The sequence below is a fragment of the Caloenas nicobarica genome, chromosome Z, assembly GCF_036013445.1.
Source record: "Caloenas nicobarica isolate bCalNic1 chromosome Z, bCalNic1.hap1, whole genome shotgun sequence".
NCBI classification, from domain to species: Eukaryota; Metazoa; Chordata; class Aves; order Columbiformes; family Columbidae; genus Caloenas; species Caloenas nicobarica.
In genome coordinates, this window is record NC_088284.1 from 73,553,834 (window position 1) to 73,577,219 (window position 23,386).

The 23,386-nt window shown below is 39.0% G+C and overlaps 1 protein-coding gene across 1 annotated transcript; it reads left to right on the forward strand.

Moving 5' to 3' along the window:
• The first annotated feature begins 1,967 nt into the window (after positions 1 to 1,967).
• Positions 1,968 to 23,268, forward strand: SMC2 (structural maintenance of chromosomes 2). The gene is made up of 24 exons (XM_065656107.1): positions 1,968 to 2,208; positions 3,072 to 3,221; positions 3,958 to 4,080; positions 4,510 to 4,548; positions 4,748 to 4,858; positions 5,032 to 5,076; positions 5,567 to 5,800; positions 6,879 to 7,028; positions 7,690 to 7,923; positions 8,740 to 8,899; positions 11,983 to 12,100; positions 12,890 to 13,028; positions 13,224 to 13,343; positions 13,644 to 13,848; positions 14,418 to 14,553; positions 15,547 to 15,671; positions 16,517 to 16,710; positions 17,005 to 17,148; positions 17,408 to 17,602; positions 18,112 to 18,312; positions 19,127 to 19,243; positions 20,571 to 20,731; positions 21,562 to 21,709; positions 22,601 to 23,268. The coding sequence occupies exons 1-24, from the start codon at positions 2,041 to 2,043 to the stop codon at positions 22,814 to 22,816; spliced, it is 3,633 nt and encodes a 1,210-aa protein (XP_065512179.1). The 5' UTR covers positions 1,968 to 2,040; the 3' UTR covers positions 22,817 to 23,268.
• The last annotated feature ends 118 nt before the right edge of the window (positions 23,269 to 23,386 follow it).

The following is a 23,386-nucleotide window of genomic DNA, read 5'->3' on the forward strand; positions in this document are numbered from 1 at the left end:
CGAGGGCTCGCTTGGCAGGGGCTGCGAAAAGCCGCGGTGCCGTCGGAGAGAAGGTGGGGACGGGCGCTCTGGAGGCTGTAGGGGCAGGGCTGGGGTTGAATTCACGGCGCCTCAAGGGCGAGACTGTCGTTTTCCTGGGCTTCAGCCCTCCGGTGCGGTGGGGCCGAGCAGGTAGCAGTCCTAGAGGCTGGAGGTGATCTTTGAAAGGTTGTGGAGAACAAGAGAGTTGCCGCTTTAGTTTTCAAAAAGGCCAAGAAGGAGGACCCAGGAAACTACAGGCCAGTCAGTCTCACCTCCATCCCTGGAAAGATGATGGAACAGCCTATTCTGGGTGTCATCTCTAAGCATGAGGAGGAAACGAAGTTTATCAGTAGCCAACATGGGTTTGCCAAGGGGAAATCATGCTTTACCAACCTGATAGCCTTTTATGATGGTGTGGCTGACTGGGTAGATGAGGGAAGAGCAGTGGATATAGTCTACCTTTACTTCAGCAGGGTTTTTAACACCGTCTCTCACAACCTCCTCATAGGCAAGCTCAGGAAGTGTGGGCTGGATGAATGCACGGTGAGACGGATCACTAACTGGCTGGATGGCAGAGCTCTGAGGGTTGTGATCAATGGTGCAGAGTCTGGTTGGAGGCCTGTAGTTAGTAGGGTTCCCCAGGGGTCAGTATTGTGTCCGGTCCTGTTCAACCTGTTCATCAACGACCTGGATGAAGAGACTGAGTGCACCCTCAGCATGTTTGCTGATTATAACCAAACTGGGAGTGGCTGATACAGCAGAAGGCAGTGCTGCTATTCAGCGAGGCATGGACAGTTTAGAGAGTTGGATGGAGTGGAACCTGATGAAATTCAACAAAGGCAAGTGTCGGGCCCTGCACCTGGGGAGGAACAACCCCAGGCACCAGTAAAGGTTAGGGGCGGACCTGCTGGAAAGCAGCTCTGCAGAGAAGGACCTGGGAGTATTGGTGGACAACAGGTTGACTGTGAACCAGCAACGTGCCCTTCTGGCCAAGAAGGCCAATGGTACCTGGGGTGCATTAAGAGGAGTGTGACCAGCAGGTTGAAGGAAGTTATCCTCTTCTCTACTCTGCCCTGGTGAGGCCGCATCTGGAGTACTGTGTCCAGTTCTGGGCTCTCCAGTTTAAGAAGCACAAGGAATTACTGGAGAGAGTCTAGCAGTGGGCTATGGAGATGATTAGGGGTCTGGACCACTTTTCTTGTGAGGAGCAACTGAGAGAGCTGGGTCTGCTCAACCTGGAGAAGTGAAGGCTGAGAGGGAATCTCATCAACATTTATAAATATCTCAAGAGCGGGTGTCAAGAGGATGGGACCAGTTTCTTTTAAATGGTGCCCAATGATAGGATGAGGGGTAATGGGCACAGACTGAAGCACAGGAGGTTCCGTCTGAATATGAGGAGAAACTTCTTTACTTTGAGGGTGCCGGAGCCCTGGAACAGGCTGCCCAGAAAGGTTGTGGAGTCTCCTTCTCTGGAGACATTCAAAACCCACCTGGATGCCTTCCTGTGTGATCTGCTCTGGTGAACCTGCTTTAGCAAGTGGGTTGGACTAGAGGATCTCCAGAGGTCCCTGCCAATCCCAGCCATTCTGTGATTCTGTGAAAGGGAGGCTCCACTTCTGCTGGGTTCTGAAAGAACTGGACCTTTGCCTTTCTTTCATTGGCTGATGGACTAACAGCGAGGTTTGTGAGAAACCAGGCTTATGCCACAGTCTTCATACAAATGTCGCGATGAACATTATGTGAAGTCATGTTTCTTAAAAATGTTGAAATATGGGTTATTATTGGGATGCTTCCTGGATCTGGGGTCTGCTTAGAACTTTCCATTTATAAATGTGTAGTCTTTTCGTTGTAAAAGGCATGTGTTCTTTCTATTTTATCACATTTATGTGTTAGTTTGACATGCAGTATGATTAATTTGCTTCTTTTTCTTTCTTTGAAATCTGTAGGATTATAATCCAGATAACTTTCTTCATATTCTTGGACGACTGCTTTGCCAGGTCCCCTGGGAACACAGGGAAGATGTACATCAAGTCAATTGTTATGGAAGGATTTAAATCCTATGCTCAGAGGACGGAAATCAATGACTTTGACCCATTATTCAATGCCATTACTGGCTTGAATGGTAGTGGCAAGTCCAATATCTTGGACTCTATCTGTTTTGTATTGGGAATCTCCAATCTGTCACAGGTAAAGAGAGAGGGTGCATTTAGAAAGGTTTTTCTTCTGTCAGCAACATTTTGTATTACTCTCTTGAGTAAGCTCTGATGGAAGACCTGAAGTGATGCTTCTATCAAAACAAAATAGTTCTATTTATATTGACTTTTCATTACATAAAACTTGGTCATTCTTGTTCACATTAAGATTGAATTACAAATTCATCAATATACTACAGTAACTGAAACTATGCAGCTTGGAGCATTAGATCTTTTGCAGCTAAAGACACTAACTTGTTTATTTGTAATAAACTTTTTCACTTTTGGACTGGGTCTTACAATTTGGCCAACTGGTTCATCAGAAAAAAAAAAAGTTTTACATGCAATGCCTGCTATTTAAAGATGATATATCTACTTTATTCTTATTAAAAATTGTGTGCTCTGAGATCAATTTGACTCTGTCTTCAGGTGATTTTTTTTTTTCTTTCTTTCTTTCTTTCCTCACCTCCTGTAATTGTAGACAAATCCAGCAGACCTACAAGGAACACTTTCTGAATCATTTTTCTGTGGACTGCCTTATGAATACGAAATACTCTTTAAGTACACTTACTGGTGACTGACCTAGACATCTGGCTTTTCTTTTTTTCTTAAACATGTATTCAGTTTTTGTCAGGAATCTCATGCAGAAACAATTAGCCGGCTCAGTAAAATTTGACTAGCATGGTTTGTCTGTTTTAACAATGCTAGCACCTTGCAGCTCCTATATGTCTGTCTCTCACGTTAACTCTTAAATCTACAACTAGGTCTGCTTTTCTTTCATTAATTTGTCTAAAATTTATAGCGGTGCACTAAAGCTGTGTAACTGATTTATTTCAATAACGTATTTATCTATTCCAGGTGCGAGCTTCCAACTTGCAAGATCTCATTTATAAAAATGGGCAAGCTGGAATTAATAAAGCAACTGTGTCTATTACCTTTGATAATTCTGACAAGAAAGCAAGTCCACTGGGATTTGAAGGTAATGACGAGATCACCATAACTAGGCAGGTGAGTCTAATATCTGTATTGCTTAGTAACCTGTACACATTTTTACTATGCTCAGAGTGACTCTTCAAGGAAAAAAATAAATAGTTTTTGAGTTTTTGCAATTGAGGCAATGCTTCTACAGTGTAGCTAGTAACACAAAGTGTAGAAGTAAATCCAGTGTACTAGATTAAAAAAATCGAAATTACTGGAGAGAGAAGTTTAATATTGTTAAATATATTTTATCAATAATGTTTTCTATGGACTTGCACAGAAAAATAATAATAATAATGAAATAATGTTCATGAAGCAAGTTATAATTTTCTGGTTTGTAGCTGCTGCTTCTGCTTTCATATTTTCCTCTTAATATCTGAAATGTATGTTACATTTGGTCTTCAGGAACAAAGGAACTTTCATCTTTCTGATGAAGATGTCTCCCAAGGTTTTTAATTAAAAAAAAAAAAAAAAAAAAAAAAAAAAAAAAAAAAAAAGGAAATTGAAAACATGTGGAGTTTGGAAACTTTGTAAATATTGCCCTCAATGACAGACCTTTCCTATGTTTTACTTAGGTATTTGAAATATCCCTTCAGTCTGACAAGAATCTGGTTTGATGTTCTGTATAGCATACGTATATATTCATATGAAAAGACATAATATATGTGATTTGCTCAGATGATTTCTTTATTACAACTGCTATTCTCGTAATGTCAAGTCATTTTTAAATCACTTACATTTTCTTCCATTTCTTTTCCTTCTCCAGATCATCATGGGAGGTAGAAATAAGTATCTTATCAATGGTGTGAATGCTACCAACACTCGTGTGCAGGACCTCTTCTGTTCCATTGGACTCAATGTCAATAACCCACACTTCCTCATTATGCAGGTACTGTGTGCATCTTTATAAAATCCAAAAAGAATAGAAGTCGCACTGAATTTGAGGCAGGATAGATAACGGAAGAACACCTATTTTCCTCATCAGAGAAAAGCAACTTCTTATAAAGTAAAAATCAAGTGTCAAATAGTTAAGATTTCTGGTGCAGCAGGATTTGATTCTAACACACATGTTGTGTAGCATGAGACCTCATGCAGCAATCTTTTTCTAAAACATATTCCAGCTCTATTTTCCTGTTTGTCTCTTTAAGAGATAGCTGTTGCTTTTATTGTTATGCTAAAAAGACAATTATTTTCTATCCTATTATGTGTTTTCCACAAGTGGGGTTTTTTGGGGTTGAGGTTTTGCTTTTTTTTACTATTGCATGATACACAACCCCCCTTTTTTTTTTCTTTTTTTTTTTAATCTTTCTGTCACCAGGGACGAATTACCAAAGTTCTAAATATGAAGCCAGCAGAGGTAAGAACATTGTGGGAGTTTTTTGTCTGAGGTTTTACTGCTTGCTTTTTTTTTTTTTTTTAGATGAAAAGAACCTATATGGGGTTGAGGTGGGGCAACAAAAAAGGTAAAAGAGGGAGATGAGATCTTCAACACAGATCTGAATTGAACCTATCTAACATAAGAAACATCAAATTTTTGTTGCATTGCTTTATTTTAGATTTTAGCTATGGTTGAAGAAGCAGCTGGTACTAGGATGTATGAATGCAAGAAAATAGCTGCCCAGAAAACCATAGAGAAGAAAGAAACCAAGCTCCAAAACATTAGAACGGTACTAAAATTTGGAAAGTATACTTTCTTTTATATTTGAAGATAAACGAAAAACTACTGTAGTGTGGTTTTTTATTTGTAGAATATTTTGTTTCTGCACCTGGAACTAGGTATGCATGATTAGACATATGAGTCTCAAAAATCTGAATATAAGTGTTCTGGGTTTTGTTTCAGGTCATAAATGAGGAGATCACTCCAACTTTACAGAAACTGAAAGAGGTATGGAGAAATCAGAAGAGTGGTAGGCCCTTAAAGTACTGAAAAAATACTTTCAGCTACCCTGAAACTGTAGGTGGTGACTAAAAGCTATCATGTTTTCAAGCTTTGTGGAATCTGCTGAGAGAGGTAAAACTTATCTTCTGTCCAAATAATGAAATTGTGACATTCAGGACTTCCAGAAAATCCCAGAGGGGGATGTAGGGAGAATGAAGAAAACAAGAGAACTAGATAAAAATACATCTTGCTACTTAAAAAACTTGTGTCAAGTGATATTTCTGCTGTACAATCAATGGTACAAGTATTGTTTTATCTAAGATTTTCCTAAGCAGGCCTGCAATGTACAATACCAAATATATTACTTAACATGGAGAATCCTTCCTCTTATCTACAAGCATTAATGTTAGTAGACGTGTTTAGAAGATTTCTGTAACAGTCTTAATATTATTTTTCCATCAAATTCTAGAGGTTTTTTTATTTTATATCTTTTCAGGAACGAGCATCCTATCTAGAATACCAAAAAGCAGTACGAGCAATAGAACATTTAAGCCACTTCTGCATAGCTTATCAGTTTGTTATGGCTGAAAAGGCAAAGAGTTCCTCCACTGAACTATTAAAGGAAATGCAGACTGATGTAGAGAAAAATCAGGAAATGATGGCTGAAAGTGAAAAGAAGATGAAACAGCTTAATGAAGAAGTAGCGGAGATGGAAAAGGAAAAGGCTAAGGTAACAGAGAACAGAGTCACGCTTGTCTGAACTACAAGGAGTTATAATATATGAGAAGGGCATTATTGAGGGTGCCAGAGCACTGGAACAGGGCGCTCAAAGAAGTTGTGGAGTCTCCTTCTCTAGAGACATTCAAAACCTGCCTGGGCACATTCCTGTGTGATCTGCTCCAAGTGAACCTGCTTTAGCAGGTGGGTTAGACTAGATCAAGGGTGTTAAACTCATTTTCACCAGGGGCCGGAGTAGTTACATTTGTACACGTGCTGGTTTGGCTGAAAATGAGTTAATTTTCTTCATGCAGTTAGAAACCTTTCTTTTTCTTAGCTAACATGGTCATTATGTGGACTTAGTTTGAGAACAAGAGATAACAACCCAGGACAGAGTTACTGTTTTCAATTGTTCTGGTCTGAGAGCCAAGGACATTCTGAGTGCTCTACCCACAGGCATGAGGCATCAAGGAAGGGGGACATGTATGGGCCAGAGCTTGACTGACACCCAGACTGACCAACAAGAGTATTCCATCCCATTAGCATCATGCTTCAGATTTAAAGAGAGTGGGGCCTGCTGGTCTGGCTCTCTCTCTGCAGGGTGCCCTTGCTCTTGCTTGCTCTTGGGTGTTGTTGTTTTTTTCTTTCTTAGCTCTTTATTGGAGCCATGGCTCCCCCATGGTAGTTTTGCCAGATATGTTTTTTTCTCCTTTTATTGTTAATGTCTCAAAAGAAATACACTTCAAGTAGGAAACTCATGTTTGACAAAAATCAGTACTGGCCTCAGTTCGAGGGGGCTGTAAATTTGGTTAGATACAGGATGGCCCATAGGGTCTTTGGATGCCTCAATGCAGCTTTTGTGCAGGGACAGTGCTGCATGATATGGGATGATGTGGGGCTCCAGTAATGGCTTCAAGTCAGTTTGCATTTCAGAGGGAAGAGATGTTCTGACCCGTTTGCACTGGAGCCTAACTGCCTACTTGAGCAGATGTTTGTCTCTTCCACATATAGCTTGGAATCGAAGATGAAATATTACAAGTACTGTGTCTGTTTCTTAGGCTGATTTAAATTTCCTTCGTTTCTTATTGTAGGTAGTTGGTGGTAAGCTCCGTTCACTGGAAGATGCGCTTTCAGAAAAGAAAAGACTTGATATTAAAGCACAAAGTGCCCTTGATCTCAAGAAGAAAAATTTCAAGACTGAACAGAATAAGTACGAAGAACTGGTGAAAAATATGCAGGAGGTAAGACCTTTGTATATAATTTTATTTAAACATTGAATTAATTCAGGTTGAGTGGAACAGCTGTTTCTTCTTACCTATTATGATAAGGAAAATCGTATGATAGGTAAGAACTACATCAGGAAAGCAGAAATAAATGGGTAAGGGCATGGTTTGGTTTATGCAGCGTAGGTAGTAGGTTCCCATTAGAAACAAATGTGTTGCATATACAAAGACAGTGCTACTCTTTATGGTTGTCAGCCTTCTATTAAGCTCAAGAGAGACCCCTATAGCTTCAAAAATATTATGCTCTCTGGGCACATGGTGTTCTTAAAAGTAAAGGAGAAATGTCTACATTGCATATTTCTGACAGTTGGTGTTTTTTATGTAAGCAGAGCACTGAAGAATACTTTTTAGATATTGGGAGGAAAGAGCTATTTCTTCTAGTTTTTGAGCAGTTATCATCTCTTTTTGTATTTCACTTTTCTGTATGTCTTCACTGCACTCATGGGGCAAGTACACATTTGAAACCATGAAAAGACAAATTGTAAGATCAAAAATCTGACAAAGAGTCATAGAAATGTAGTTGATTAAACTACTCTTAGCTCTTCCACTTAATCAAGTGAATTTAAAGTTAACGGGACTCAGGTTCTCTCTTCCTTTTTTTGTTTTTTGTTTGCTGAAGGATTCTAAAGCATTAGTGTCAAAGGAGAAAGAAATAAAGAAGATAGAGAAAGAACTCAATGCTTTGCAGAAAGAAAGTGAAAAAGATGCAGATGCTTTAGCTGCAGCACAACAGCATTTTAATGCTGTGTCTGCTGGCTTGTCCAGCAATGCCGATGGGAAAGATGCTACTCTTGCTGAGCAGATGATGACCTGCAAAAATGAAATCAGCAAAGCAGTCACAGAGGCTAAGCAGGTAGGAATAAAAGCTCTGTCTGTCTCAAATGAACCTTCCTGTTTCTTTTGAAAATGGTCAGAAAACCAAATGGCACACACTTGAAATGTTAGTGAAAAGATTTGCTGAATATCTATGCAAGATATTTTAGAAACTGGCATATCCTTGCATAGGTGTAGACAAATAAGGAAAAGCTATAACATTGTTGCGAGGAAGTACAGAAACCAGCATTTGAGACATAAAGTAGGACTCACAGTACTCAAGTGACTGACAGGACAGGAAGAAATGAAGACTGCTGTCCATGATACACATTCCTACTATAGAGATTGCTACAGTAAAACTTAATCGAATCAAAATAAAGGTGCCTGAGACTGAATAGAGAGTTCAGAAGAAACTGTTTTCAGTCAAATTGTGTGCTAGTCACATAACTGAAACAGATGACACTTCTTTTGTCTGAAGACAGGAAACCTCTGCTGCAGTAGTTCTCACGGTGGAATTTAAATTGTCGAAGTTGAGACAGCCAAACTGCAGTTTCACTTAAGGAAAAACTCTTCTGAGGAAAATAATGAAGACAGCTGTGTCCTGCATTTTACCTTCCTTCTTCTCAGACTCTATTTATGTGCTACTATAAGTTATTGTATCCGAACACATGATTTATGCTCTCCCAAGTCACCTGTGCCTTACTTTCAAAAGCCAACGCTGCTTTTTGGCATTTCTGCAACCAGTGGAATCTTTTACAAATTATATGAGCACCTTGTTAGTGCAAGTGTTCTAAATCTGCACCTGCAAGATTGTCTTTAAAAATCTTCTGGTTCCATATTTTCTTACTCCTTACAGGCTCAAATGAAGTTGAATTATGCACAAAAAGAATTAAAGACAAAACAAGCTGAAGTTAAAAAGATGGATGGAGGATACAAGAAAGACAAAGAAGCACTTGAAGCTGTCAGAAAAACAAAAGAAAAACTAGAGACCCAAATGAAGATGCTGAACTATGAAGGTTTGTACAGACTTCTGGTGTGTAATTTTGGGGCAATCTGAAAAGGAATATAGAAGCGTGGTGGCTTGACCTTGGTTGGCTGTGAGGTACCCACCAAGCTGCTCTATCATTCCCCCTCCTCAACGGGACAAGGGAGAGAAAATATAACGGCTCACGGGTTGAGATAAGGACAGGTAGACATCACTCAGAAATTATCATCATGAGCAAAACAGACTCAAACAGGGGAAAATTAATTTAATTTATTACCCAGCAAATCAAATGAGAAATAAGAACAAACTTTAAGACACCTTCCCTTCTTCCTGGGCTCAACTTCACTCCTCTCTACCTCCTCCCTGTGAGCTGTGCAGGGGGATGGAGACTGGGGGTTGTTGACTCTGCCGCTCCTTCCTCCTCCTCAGAGAACTCCTCACACTCTTCCCTTGCTCCAGCATGGGGTCCCTCTCATGGGAGACAGTCCTTCATGGACTTCTCCACCATGGGTCCTTCCCATGGACTGCAGTTTTTCATGAACTGCTCCAGTGTGGGTCCCTTCCATGGGGTGCAGCCATTCAGGAACAGGCTCCTCCAGCCTGGCTCTCTCATGGGGTCACAACTCCTGCCAGCAAACCTGCTCCATCATATATTCCTCTTCACAGAATCACAGAATGTTAGGGATTGGAAGGGACCTCGAAAGGTCATCAAGTCCAATCCCCCCGCCGGAGCAGGAACACCCAGATGAGGTTACACAGGAAGGCGTCCAGGCGGGTTTTGAATATCTCCAGAGAAGGAGAATCCACAACCTCCCTGGGCAGCCTGTTCCAGTGTTCCGTCACCCTCACTGAGAAGAAGTTTCTTCTCAAACTTAAGTGGAACCTCTTGTGTTCCAGCTTGAACCCGTTACCCCTTGTCTTACTGTTGGTTGTCACTGAGAAGAGCCTGGCTCCATCCTCGTGACACTCACCCTTTACATATTTATACACATTAATGAGGTCACCCCTCAGTCTCCTCTTCTCCAAGCTAAAGAGCCCCAGCTCCCTCAGCCTTTCCTCATAAGGGAGATGCTCCACTCCCTTCATCTTTGTTGCTCTGTGCTGGACTCCAGCAGTTCCCTATCCTTGAACTGAGGGGCCCAGAACTGGACACAATATTCCAGATGAGGTCTCACCAGGGCAGACTAGAGGGGAAGGAGAACCTCTCCCGACCTACTAACGACCCCGCTTCTAATACACCCCAGGATGCCATTGGCCTTCCTGGCTGCAAGGGCACAGTGCTGGCCCATGGTCATCCTGCTGCCCACCAGGACCCCCAGGTCCCTTTCCCCTACGCTGCTCTCTAATAGGTCATTCCCCAACCTATACTGGAACCTGGGGTTGTTCCTGCCCAGATGCAAGACTCTACACTTTCCCTTGTTATATTTCATTAAATTTTTCCCTGCCCAACTCTCCAGCCTGTCCAGATCTCACTGGATGGCAGCACAGCCCTCTGGCGTGTCAGCCACTCCTCCCAGCTTGGTGTCATCAGCAAACTTGCTGACAGTGCACTCAATTCCCTCATCCAAGTCGTTGATGAATATATTGAATAATACTGGTCCCGGTACTGACCCTTGAGGCACTCCACTAGATACAGGCCTCCAACCAGACTCCGCCTCATTGACCACGACTCTCTGGCTTCTTTCCTTCAGCCAGTTTGCGGTCCACTCCACAACCCGATTGTCCAGACCATACTACCTCAGTTTAGCTGTGAGGATGCTGTGTGAGACGGTGTCATGGGGCCACAGGTCCTGCCAGCAAACCTGCTCCAGTGTTGGCTCTCCATGGGGACAACAGCATCCTTTGGCCATCCACCTGCTCTGGTGTGTGGTCCTCCGTGGGCTACAGGTGGACCATGGACCTCAATGGGCTGCAGAGGCACAGCCAGCCTCACGATGGGCTGTAGGGGAATCTCTGCTCTGGCACCTGGAGTACCTCGTCCCCTGCTTCTCTGGCCTTGCTGTCTGCAGGGCTGTTTCTCTCACGTATTCTCACTCCTCTCTCTGGCTGCTGTTGTGCAGCAGTTTTTACTTCTATAATATGTTATCCCAGAGGTCCTACCACCATTGCTGATGGGCTTAGCCTTGGCCAGTGGTGGGTCTGTCATGGAGCCAGCTGGAACTCGCTTTATTGGTGACAGAAGCAAAAGAAAACCGAACAGATTTACTGTCTGCTTCCCATCAGCAGGCAACGTCCAGCCACTTCCTGGGAAGCAGGGCCTCAGTAGGCATAGTGGTTGGTCTGGAAGACAAATGCCTTAATAATGAATACCCCCTCCCCCCACTTTTATTACAGCTTTTATTGCTGAGTGTGTCCTCATATGGTATGGAATATTGCTTGTGTCAGCTGTCCTGTCTTTGTCCCCTTCCCAACATCTTGCCTGCCCCCACCCTACTGGGCTTTGGAGGGGGGCTGGAGAGGCGGCCTTGGTGCTGTTGGGAGCACTGCTCAGCAGTAGCCAAAACACTGGTGTGTTACCAACACCATCCTAGAAATACTCAGTACAGCACCACGAGTGCTGCTCTGGGGAATGTTAACGTCATCCCAGAGAGACCCAATACAAGAAGTTGAAAAACCAAGCTTGCTGCTTTCATGCAGAAAGAAATTTCTCTGGTCAGAGCTCTGCAAGCTTTTACCTTCCACAGAAAATAGTTTAAAATATGCTTTTATAAACTTAGGATAAATCTTTTACAGTTTGATGGAAAATTAAAATTCCTTCTAAAATCTAGATGGAAAAATTGTCCAGGCTCCCTATTCCTTCATGATTTTCCCTACCTAAAACACTTCTTAAAGTTAATTTCTTGTTCCAGGTAATATTTTTACAGAGGCTACTCACAACTGCAAACTGATATTCCGGAATGACATTCAGAGAAGCACATCAGATTTTAAACTCTTTCTTTGCATGTTTGGTATTGTGATGGTGTTAATTTGTCTAAACTGGAAATTTACGAAGAATTTTAGAAAGTCTTTATATTAAGTATTCTGTACATATAGAACAGTGTAGCATACCAGTCTTTAAGCTAATAGATTTCTGTGCTCTGGATGCTTATCTACTGTTCGTGTTCAACTCTTCAGAAGAGAAAGAAGAAGCCCTTTTAGCAAAAAAGAAGGCATTGACTTCTGACGTCAGCCGACTGAGAGAATTGTATGAAGGCTTAACGGCAAAGTTTCCTCATCTACAATTTGAATACAAGTAAGATCTCAGTGTGATCCTCTAAGACACTTGAAAGTGCTTTCAGGGGCATCTTATGTGTGGCTTTTGGGACTAAGTGGATAATTCCATTGATTGCTTAGCAGTTGCTTTCTTTTTAGTGCCGATGAATAACGACTATCTTACCTGTGATCCAAGTGTAGGGGGGGAGGAAGTCAGGAAATGTTAGCACAATTAATGGGCAGCAGGGAAAGTGACACAGTCATTCTTAAATCAGCCTTATCAAAATCACTGGAATGTAAAAGTTTTGTACAGTGGTGTTTGCAAGCCATTACTCGACTTCAGTAGCTAAAAACATAGAATTCAAAGGTCTAAACTGCAAAAATACATAATCATTACTTTTCAGAGCCCCGCAATGAGGACTGTGAGTAGCCTTGCTCTGGGGAGTTCAACATTGTATCTGTCTCCACCAATCAAATATATGTATCCCCAGTTTTATTTGCTTATCTAATAACTAGTCTGAACATATAGCTTTACTAATAATTTGACCCATAGTAAAAATCAATTGAAAATTGCATGAACAAATTATACCAACATCAAGAAGAATATTCTTTTGATGACTTTGTAACTGACTCTTTATTGGAAAGTCACTTGCCCTGAGGTATTTAATTTAACCATTTCTTGAGGTTTTGTTTTTGGTGTTGTGTTTGGTTTTTTTTTCCTGATAGAATTTAAAACTACTTATACCAATATAATAAGCACTACGAGTTTTTAAATATATGTGTGGGGGAGAAACAAATGTGATTTTTCATAGTTTAAATTTATTTTAAGAAATCCAGAAAAGAATTGGAATCCAAACCGTGTGAAAGGCCCTGTTGTGTCTCTTATCACTGTGAAGGATCTGTCCAAAGCAAAAGCCCTGGAAGCTGTGGCTGGGGGGAAACTCTATAATATTATTGTGGACACAGAGGTATGTTTATTACTTTAATACAGAACTCTGAATGTTGAGATGAGGCCTTGTAATTCCAGGTTAGCAAGCATGTGCATTGTTACTGAATGCTTAAGAGGTGGTTTGGACCCATGTATATGTTTAGATTAGGTCAAGAGGGTCCTGCACAAAATCAGTTTTGTGTTCAGATATGTTTTGTAACTCTTCTCGTTTGAGGTTACTGGCAAAAAACTTCTTGAAAAAGGTGAACTAAAGCGTCGCTACACCATCATTCCACTGAACAAAATTTCAGCCAGATGTGTTGGACAAAAAACAGTCAAGTTGGCCCAGACCTTGGTATGTAAATAAATACACTATTTAAAATATTTTGCTTTTTCATTGTGTTTCTTTTCTAAACATGGGCTTCTTAATGGTTATACTAATAAGAACTTTTACAGTGTTTGAAGGTTTTTTGATTTTATTTTCTCCTTTGTATTATCCTTTCAGCTATGCGATGTTTAAATAGATATTAATTATTGTACTTTTAACTAATTGTTTCAAAACATAATGATGTTTTTTGAAGTTGTGTTTATCAAGAGAAGACAGAAATTATATTTGAAAATTCTTATAACTTAAGGCATTTCATTTGCTTTCTAGGCTGGTCCTGATAACTTGCATTTAGCCCTGTCTCTAGTTGGATATGAACCTGAACTGCAGAAAGCAATGGAATATGTATTTGGAACAACACTGATCTGTAACAACATGGATATTGCTAAGAAAGTGACCTTCGACAAAAGGATAATGACAAAGAGTGTTACACTTGATGGAGATGTGTTTGACCCCCAGGGCACTCTGCATGGAGGCAATTGCTGGTTTTATTCATACAATAATACTGTGTGTCTGTTAGTTTGTTTACTGGTCTGCATGTTTTTTATAAAAATGACCAGTAACCTTTTTATTTAGACTCATACTGGGGATAATATTATCTGTTCGAGCAAAGATTTGTCAGTCTTGAGCTGAAATAAGATGATTAGGCTATGTAAAAAATGGGAAACGATTTGCATAAAGTAGTTTAGATTTTAAATACTTAAGTCATATTTGGCTATATAATCATCTTGGAAGGAGAAATGCTTTGAATTCAAGCACTTTTTTGAAGTAATTCATAACTAATTTGAGGTAATTTCATAAATTAGGAAAAGTTAGTTGATTTCACAAGAAATGCCTGTGTAGTATTCGAAGTTTGCAGAACAAAATTCTGTAACAGAGGAGGGAGTCTTTCTCCACTGAGAACTACTGTAATTTTAGCCTAGCTGCCTTTGTTTTGTAACATGCATCATTAACATTTAGAGCTTGCTGTTTGCCAGTAGTGAATCCATTAATCTAATTCCAATTAGCTTGACTTTCCTTTTTTTTTTTTTTCTCACTGAACAGGTGCATCCTCACAGGCTGCACCAATATTGTCTAAACTTCAAGAAATTAAAGACGTTGAATTAGAGCTTAGGACAAAGGAATCTGAACTTGAGGCTGTAGAGAATGAACTGGCAAGGTTGAAGGATGTTGCTGAAAAGTACGGTTTGCCCTATGAAATGTCTATCATTTCTCTTGTGTGACTGAGTAAGTGTAATATAAAGAAGTATTTTTGGAGCACATAGGGCCTATTGAGAATGTAATATGCAGAAAATTATTCCCTTCCTCCCTCTCCCTCCTCCCAGTTACATTTGTAAGTACAGCAATCAACAAGCAAATTTAGTTTTTAGATAAAACATGCAATAAATCTTTATTTTGGGTAATACAGGAAAGATGTCTACTTGAAATTCGTTGAAGGTTTCTGAAGTTTCATGAAGTCCACTGAAGAATGGATCTGTCCCAGTCATGTTTTGTAATAACCACACAGAATTTCAGTTTGTGATAGCTCTTATTTTTCTCCCAATAAAATATAGGTACTAAAGGGGAATATCTGAGTGATACTGCTATAAGGAGTTAAAATAGATAATTTAAAGTATATTTAATTTTTCAGCTACCCAGTTTCTGAAGATCTTTTTAAAGGGTGGCGTATAAAAATACATCTAGTCAGTTCTGTAAAATCCCCTAAGGAGGTAGTGTTGTGTATATGCTATCTACCACTGGATTTATTTTTCAAATTGTTTTGAGTTGCAATAGGCTTCCATAAATATGACCGAAAGGAAGAAGTGAGTTTTGCTTTTAGACGTTTTTTTCTTTAATGCTTCAGCCTAGCATCTGTCATGCTGCTGGTTGGAAAAACACAAGCTCTGAATTGTTGCCAACTTCCATGTGTTCCATTTGTTAGTTGGGGCTACATAACCAGGACTTATATATGTAATAACATACCTACAAAGTTCGTAGTTGCTATTAAAGAAATTATGTCAGGCTTTCATGCATTTAAGCTTATTTGTCCTGCAGTCATCATTGCGTTTCACGTTAGAATAGGAATAAAAATATATCCTTATCTACTTATTTCTATATCTACTTTTTTCAACTTTGAAACTGAAGTGCTGGGTACCCTGCATTATAGCAGTGTATATCGTTGCTGTCTTCAAAGGTACCGGAACCTGAAACAGCAGTGGGAGATGAAGTCTGAGGAAGCAGAGCTGTTGCAGACAAAGCTTCACCAAAGTGCTTATCACAAACAAGAGGAGGAGCTGCTTGCCTTGAAAAAAACCATTGGTGACAAACATGTTCTTAATCTTTTAACTGAAAACTAACTGCTGAGAATGAGCTGGATATTTGGCTGTTTGAGTAGCAGAATGTTTGTTTAAGAAAAAAAAATAGCTTTGAAAATACTAGCTTTATATTCTGAAATATGTAACAAATACAGAATCACAGTACACTTGCATAGAGGTCATTCACATGAAGTCGATCATTCACTTGCAGTAAGGGTTATGTTCGTAAGTGTTTTACATACTTCATAATAAAAGGAAAAATGGCTTTGCAGGGAAGTTTTAAAATTGATTTAATGCCATATTTGATTAATCTTTGTTTTTTCCAAGCCATCTGTTTCTGTAGTTATTTAAGGTTAGCAATATAAATAGTTTGTGTAACAAGAAGGCATTGGAAAGAAGTACTGTGCATATAGCTAAGGAAAAACACAAAAGGAATCAAATGCAGCAATAAGTAAAACATCTAAAGAAAAAAGGTGGACAGAAGTGATACATCTGTAGACATAGTGTTCTAGGGATGAGGTAATACCTTATTAGGTAGCCATATGATTAACTACTTCTTGATCATATGATTTGGCATATACCTGCACCTGTTTAAAAAAAAAAAAAGAGGCTTATTTTCATTAATTTTAAATAGCTGGTTGTCCGTTTGGTGCCCTACTAATAACTGGTAACAACAGCATGCTGTCCTAGGGAATCATTGAAATAGCTGATTGCAATAACTAGCAAACATACAAGCTTTTTTGCGTTGTTTTGTTAGAGGCAAAGAAAAATTTATTTCAGTTGGAGTTCAGGATCTAAATTTAAAGATAAAAACAATGTCCAAACTCAGTACTGTGCTTCTTGATTCAGCTGACTGTGAAGAGACATTAAAGAAAACTGAAGAGAACAAAAAGAATGCAGAAGATAAATACAAGGTATTAGAGAAAAAAATGAAAAATGCAGAAGCAGAACGTGAAAAAGAACTAAAAAATGCCCAGCAGAATCTAGATGGTGCCAAAAAGAAGGCAGACGCTTCAAGCAAAAAAATGAAAGAAAAGCAGCAGGTAAAACTTAACCTTTTTGCCAATTTCCTCAATGTCAAAAGTGGTTGCAGTAATCAAAGTTTGATTCTCCTCAAGTTTTAATACTGTCATTTTTGGAACTTAATATGTTACCCTGTAATCAGTGACACAGAAATTGCTGGTGCTGCCTTTTTTTGTTTGTTTGTTTGTCTGTTTGTTTTTGTGATATTGCTCCTTTGCGTAACAGGCACTGTTAGTCTTCTACAGCATTACTACATCAAACTGAATCTTAATTCTTTCTATTTAACTGTAATAAATTTGAAAACATCTCCCTAGGAAGTTGAAGCTTTAGTTCTGGAACTGGAAGAGCTAAAACAAGAACAGGCCTCCTATGAACAACAGATAGAGGCTGCAGATAAAGTAATCAAATCCTACCAGGAGCAAGTTAATGCTATGACAGCTGAGGTGTCCAAGACAAAGGTAAAAGTGACTACTGTGTTTCATTATCATTGTTGATGTTACTGATGATATGATTCCTCTGAAGCTCAAATTATAATATGTATTCTGTTGTTTCGATTTTCTTGCCAGTACTCAATTATGTTTAGCCTAGGTATTCTTTTGCTTCATTATGACGTGTGAATTTTTTTTCTCGTTCCTTGCTGTGTCTTTCTCTTCTAATAACTGTCTAACACCAGCCTTTAAAAGCAGATAATAAATGCCTCTGTGATTTGTTTTTCAGGAATCTGTAATGAAATCAGAGGAGGAGCTGGACAAGCAAAAGGAAATAATTATGTTACAGGATAAAGCAATTAAAGCCAAAACAGCAGAGATAACAAAATACAGAGAAGAAAATAATGAATTACAGCTTAAGGTTGAAACATTAGAACACAACATCAAGAAACATCAACAAGAGACTGCTGATGCTGCTGCCAAGGTATTTCAGAACTGTACTTTTCCTTTCATCTTGTGACCAAGAGTGGTTATTTCCCTGGTCACATGCAAAGGAAAAAGCCTTTTTTTCTTAATAAGCAATGTCAATTGCAGCTCTTGATGTGAAACTTTCTATCCCAGGAAGAGGGTGTGGAAATTGTAAATTGTAACAGAGCTTATCAGTATGGCCTAATAGAGAGTAGATCACAGTGAGAAGGTGATCAATAAGAAGAACATTCTGACTGTAGAGACAAATTAGGTAACTAATTAAAGAAACTAATCCTGAGATTTAGTGACAGTGGCTTAGCCCACATGTTCCAGGTAAATATGATGGGTGTATGTGAAAGCTCCCTTGGAAATCACATGAAGCATTGTAATGGTATGCACCTTTGCTGCGTTGAGATTGAAGAATTAATGTAGAGTAATTTCAGAATTTATTTTTTTTTTTTCCAATTATTTTTCATTCACATTTGAGAAGGTAAAAAAAGCCTCAACATACCTTCTTGTTTACAGGTGACCAGAATGCTGAAAGAGCATGAGTGGATAGCTTCAGAGAAATCACTTTTTGGTCAGCCAAACACAGTCTTTGACTTCGAAAGTAACAATCCCAAAGAAGCATGTCAGAAACTGCAGAAATTGCAGGAGAAAAAAGAGAAGCTGGGAAGGAACGTGAACATGAGAGCTATGACTGCACTTTCTGAGACAGAAGAGAGGGTAAACATTCTATGTTTTAACCTTTAAAGATTGGGCAGGTTGGGTATCTGCTATTATGCATAATGTACCTTTATATTTTTAAAGGTTTTATTTCCAAATACAAAAAATATAAAACTACATCTTCATGAGATAGCAGGAAACTTTTTGTTAGATCTTTTATACTAATCTTACATTTTTGAACTATTCCCTTGTGCAATACTCTTGTAGGTTATACATAATCTTGACTTCAGATGGTAAGAAGAATGATTTCTTTCTGCCCTACCCAAGTTCATCCTGAGTTGGCAGCAGCAGCATTAGGCGAGCTTTCTGGTATCCATTACAGTGTCTGAGAATTACAAACTTTATCAAAGATTACAGATCAAAAACCTGTTCATCTTCAAGCATGATAGCTTGAAAGTGTTCTAGGCTTGTCTTGATTTCATCTGTATCTTTAGGCTATTCCAGGAGTGTCTCAAAACTGTTCACTGACTGACGCTTCAAATTTTCTAGTACTATTCTTCCTATTAGCCTCCAGAAGCATCCTTTGTTCTATGGAAAGACAAATGAAACATGGTTAATTTGAAAAGGAAGTGCAGCTTTCAGAGTAATGTTGGTCTTCCCCTTTGCCAGTTGTTGAAATTTCTAATGCTTTAATTTGCAAATAATATCCTGAAACTTAAATCCTGCATGCAGCTCTAAATGAATGCTTTGGATTTCAATCTTGTGGTCAGTGGCTGTTTCATAGTTTCACAGTTTATTGGTTTTGTAACTGTAAGATTAGTACAATATATTTGAGCACAAAGTTCATTGAAATATTTTCTTCTCATTGCACCAGTACAATGACTTAATGAAGAAAAAAAGAATCGTAGAGAATGACAAGGCAAAAATTATTGCAGCTATTGAAGAGCTTGACCAGAAGAAAATTGAAGCTCTAAATATCGCTTGGGAAAAGGTATGACACTTGGAATCTAATCTTCACATTTTAGCAGAAGATCAGATTTATTTTAGGTTAGTTTTGTGTATTTCCATGCAAAAGAAAAAATAATGTCTCTTTCCAGAATTAATCTCCCTTGCCTAGTGTTTAAATTACAAAACAACCACTTCTCCTTTTTCATCTCACTTTTGGGAATAACACATTAATTCTCTGACAGTTGTAAACATACAGTTAAACCTGAAAAACTGCTGTACTGTTCCCTTTTAGTCCCCACAAAATTTTAAGGAAAGTTAAGCTCCTTACATGCTGAAATCATTGTATGTCACATGGAAGTTGGATGAAACAGTGAGACTGTTTCTTTTTCTTTTTGTTTACTTAAGCCACTATTTGCCCAGAGTTAAATTCTTCTGGTTCTGTGTAGCGCCGTACCATGTGGGGCTGTTTTCCTGTCGCTAATAGCCTGGGTAACACTGGAAGAGAGCAACAGCTGATTTAGGTTTCTATTATCTAAGCACTCAGCCTTCTTACTGTAACAGTTCTCTCATATCATGAACTATAACTAAAGTATAAAATTTCTGCTTCTACATGGGAAGTTCTTGACATATTCTTTTCTGCTGTAAAAGGAGAAGTTGTACTTTTTGGCCTTTGAGAACATTGATTATGTCAAAGATTAAATTGCTCATAAATGAAGTATTTGTTTTAAATATTACTGCCCATACGCAAGGTATCACTGACAAAATGATACCTTTTCATTGCAAAATCTTGTCTGGCAAAAATTAGTGAGCTGTATTTAAAAGCATCATGGGTGGTGGAAGAAGTGTGTTTTCAGATGCATTCCGTGACCTAGGAAACTTTAATCTACATTTACAAAGTTGCATCCCATCCAGTACCTGGACATTGCTTAAGTAACCTTGGGAAGGAGTGTGGAGGTTGCCAGTGTGTGCCTCTTACAAGATGCTTATACTTTTAACAGTTTTTTAATTGAGAGAAATCACAGTTCACCAATTAATAAATCCGAGGTAGGGCATAACCATTTCCCTGGCTGATAGCATAAAGAAGCCTTCTAATATTTCCTTCATTTGATCCTTCTAAAATGCTTAGTATAAGAAGTCCTCTATATATATCCCTTGGTGTTGCTTTTCTTTTCAGTATGGAGAAAATAAAAGGTTCCACATGCTAATATTTTCCCACTATCCTGTATGTGCTAATCTTAAAGACATAAGTGGCCATTTGGTTAAATTGGGCAAGACATCTAGACCACAGTGCAGCTTACCACTTAAGTTTTTAGCTGTTCGTGCTCTGTATTCAAAACATGTACCCACATCTTTTGTGGTCTGACTTCTAGGTGGATAAAGACTTTGGTTTGATTTTCTCAACACTTCTACCAGGAGCCAGAGCTACGCTAGCAGCCTGTAAAACTGATAATGTCTTGACTGGTCTGGAGTTCAGAATTGCCTTAGGAAACACCTGGAAGGAAAACTTAACAGAACTTAGTGGAGGACAAAGGTTGGTGAACTTTGTAGGGTTTTCTGTTTGTTTCCTTTGCAAACTGCAATATATATTAATTGACATGTCTAGCTAACTATAGTTCAGAAAAGCAGAAAATGTATCATTTCCCTGGTCAAGTCAGGGATTCTGTCTCCTTCCAACCTGACTTAATATTGAAAGTTAGAACAATGGATTACTTGGCATATGATAACAAACAAAACTTTAGTCGATGGAGAAGTGACAAAACATAAATTGAGCGGTAAGAAAACTGCATTTAACTCTGGGTAGTACTGAGGTGCTATTGAATTAAATGCTTCAGCCTTTGAGTTGTAATCTCACAAAAATACATAGATAAGTTCTGTCCCTGTGTCAGAGTAGTGTCACAGTGACAATTTTCTTCTCCAGTGATTACAGCTACTGTGTAGAGTATGTGTTCCTTTGCAACTTCTAAGGAAAAATCTAACAAATTTAAAAGTAGAAACAGAATTTAGGAAGCAGTGAGACAGAGAGAAACTTTTCTGAAGGACAAAATGGCTCAGGAACACTGTTGAAAAATAGCGCTGCAAAACTCAGAATTGAAAACGGATAAAGCAACAGGATGATTTTAAATATCATTACCCAACTAACCTGACCAACCCATAAAAGAATAAGTAACATCTGCCATTTCTAGCAGAAGGCTTCACATTCTGAAATCGGAAGTTGTGGAAGCTGTCATTCCGTCTCTTCAGAACTCATGGAATGAAACTGCTTTTGAGAGCGCATTTTGTTAATTACCAAACAATTGTTTTCATAAGCCAAAGCCTCTCAAAGAAGACGGTAAAACTTAACTTTCCCGTTCTCTGTCTTAGATCGTTGGTGGCCTTGTCTTTGATCTTAGCCATGCTTCTCTTCAAACCTGCCCCAATTTACATCTTGGATGAAGTGGATGCAGCCCTTGATCTCTCACATACCCAGAATATTGGGCACATGATTCACACGTATTTCAGACACTCTCAGGTATGGTCTTGAAGCTATTGTGGTCATCCATTTATGTACTTCATTGTTTTCAGAGCAGTCTGCCACTTGGGAGTGTTAGCTGTTCAAGTATTTTATTCTGGTGTGTTGTATTTCAAAGTTGTTTCAACTGGAAGTTACACTGAAGATATGGCAACTATGAAACTTGTGAGCATTACATTTTAATATAAGCTGTTGCTGCAGTGTCTAAAAAAACCCAGGTAGTAATGGGGAAGAATATCTGATATGATCAGTTTCAGCCATGACCCACATCTGACTTTATGGGGGTTTTTTTTGCTAAAGTTCTTTAACTGAAGCTTTAAAAATATTTCCTTTTTGATCCTGTTGAAATAAGGCACTAGCGGAAAGAATCTCTGTATCACTGTGGCCTGTGCTTTAAAAAAATCTGTAGAACTGAAGAAACTTAGTACTCTGAGTAAAAGGCAGTACCTATCTCAATTTGGTGGTTGGATATGACTTTTCCAAATTGTGAGAGAGGAGGGGAACATTTGTTACCAAAATTGTAAAATAATTAAAGCAACATCTTTAGACTACAAGCATTCTTGCATTCTAAAATTCATGGTGTCTTTTCCAGTGATTGCTGTACCACGAAGGGCTATTCTGTATCATGGCCCGTACCCCAGGCCAAGTGCTGGGATGTGGCCACAGCTGGACATCATTAGCTGCAGAAAATGTCTGGCCTCTGCATGTACATTACCCTGCCTGGCACTTTCTGTTGGGATTCAGTTATGTTTATAACATTTTTTTAAAGAATTACAACCAATATATTAGCCAAGTAAAGTAAAAGGAATTATCTTTGTTAGAAGCCTTTTCCAATGTTGTTTAAAGTCTTTATTTGGATAGCAGCATTTACTTTAAGCTTTCTGGTTTTAGTTTCTTGTGGTGTCCCTGAAGGATGGAATGTTTAGCAATGCAAATGTCCTCTACAAGACCAAGTTTCTGGATGGTGTATCAACTGTTGCAAGATACGATCAAAGAAGTGCATCTGCTCACTGGGAAGACCCAAAACCACGTAAGAACAAGGAAGAAAGATCTGAAAAATTGGGAAACTTGTTAATGGGCTCTTCATATCCAGTAGCAAGTTCTTAAGTGTTCCCTGGCCCCAGTCTGTGGGTGGTTGTTTGGTTGGTGTTTTTTAAAGTATTTTAAATCTTGAATTTTATGTCTTAGATTTCTCTGCAGCCCAGTAAGAACTGAAGCTTACCAGGACTGTTGGCTGTACTATTAGCTAAACTAGCTGCGTTTATTCCTCTTGGTATCCTGTAAGTAATTCCCATCATTGCTCCGCGAGCATTTATGCATAACCATACGTGAACAGTAGCTCTGTGAGCTCAACAGGAGGAACTGAAGCCTTTGAAGAAAATCTGACTTGACTTGCAGTGTTTATGGCCTTCAAAAAACCTGTTGTAAAGTGCTAAAGCTGGTTTTGTCTCCTGTTGGCAAATACCAGAGAAAAGTGGCATATTGGTTTTTTTATTCTACTATACCTGTCTTTAAGCAGCAAGCAATCAACAATTTTAACTCCCAAGTTATTTTTACAATTTTCCTCCAGTAATTTTGTCAATAAACACTTCCAACTACGCAACCTGATTGTGTATGGGCTTTCCTTCCTCACTGTTTTCCACTGAACGGTGCCTACTCAGAATGAAACACTTCCTC

Bases quoted from the DNA above. Each gene is read 5' to 3' on its own strand.
- SMC2 (XM_065656107.1), top strand. From the start codon at position 2,041: ATGTACATCAAGTCAATTGTTATGGAAGGATTTAAATCCTATGCTCAG. The intron at 2,209-3,071 runs GTAAAGAGAGAG...TATCTATTCCAG, and splicing joins GAATCTCCAATCTGTCACAG to GTGCGAGCTTCCAACTTGCA. The intron at 16,711-17,004 runs GTAAAACTTAAC...ACATCTCCCTAG, and splicing joins AAATGAAAGAAAAGCAGCAG to GAAGTTGAAGCTTTAGTTCT.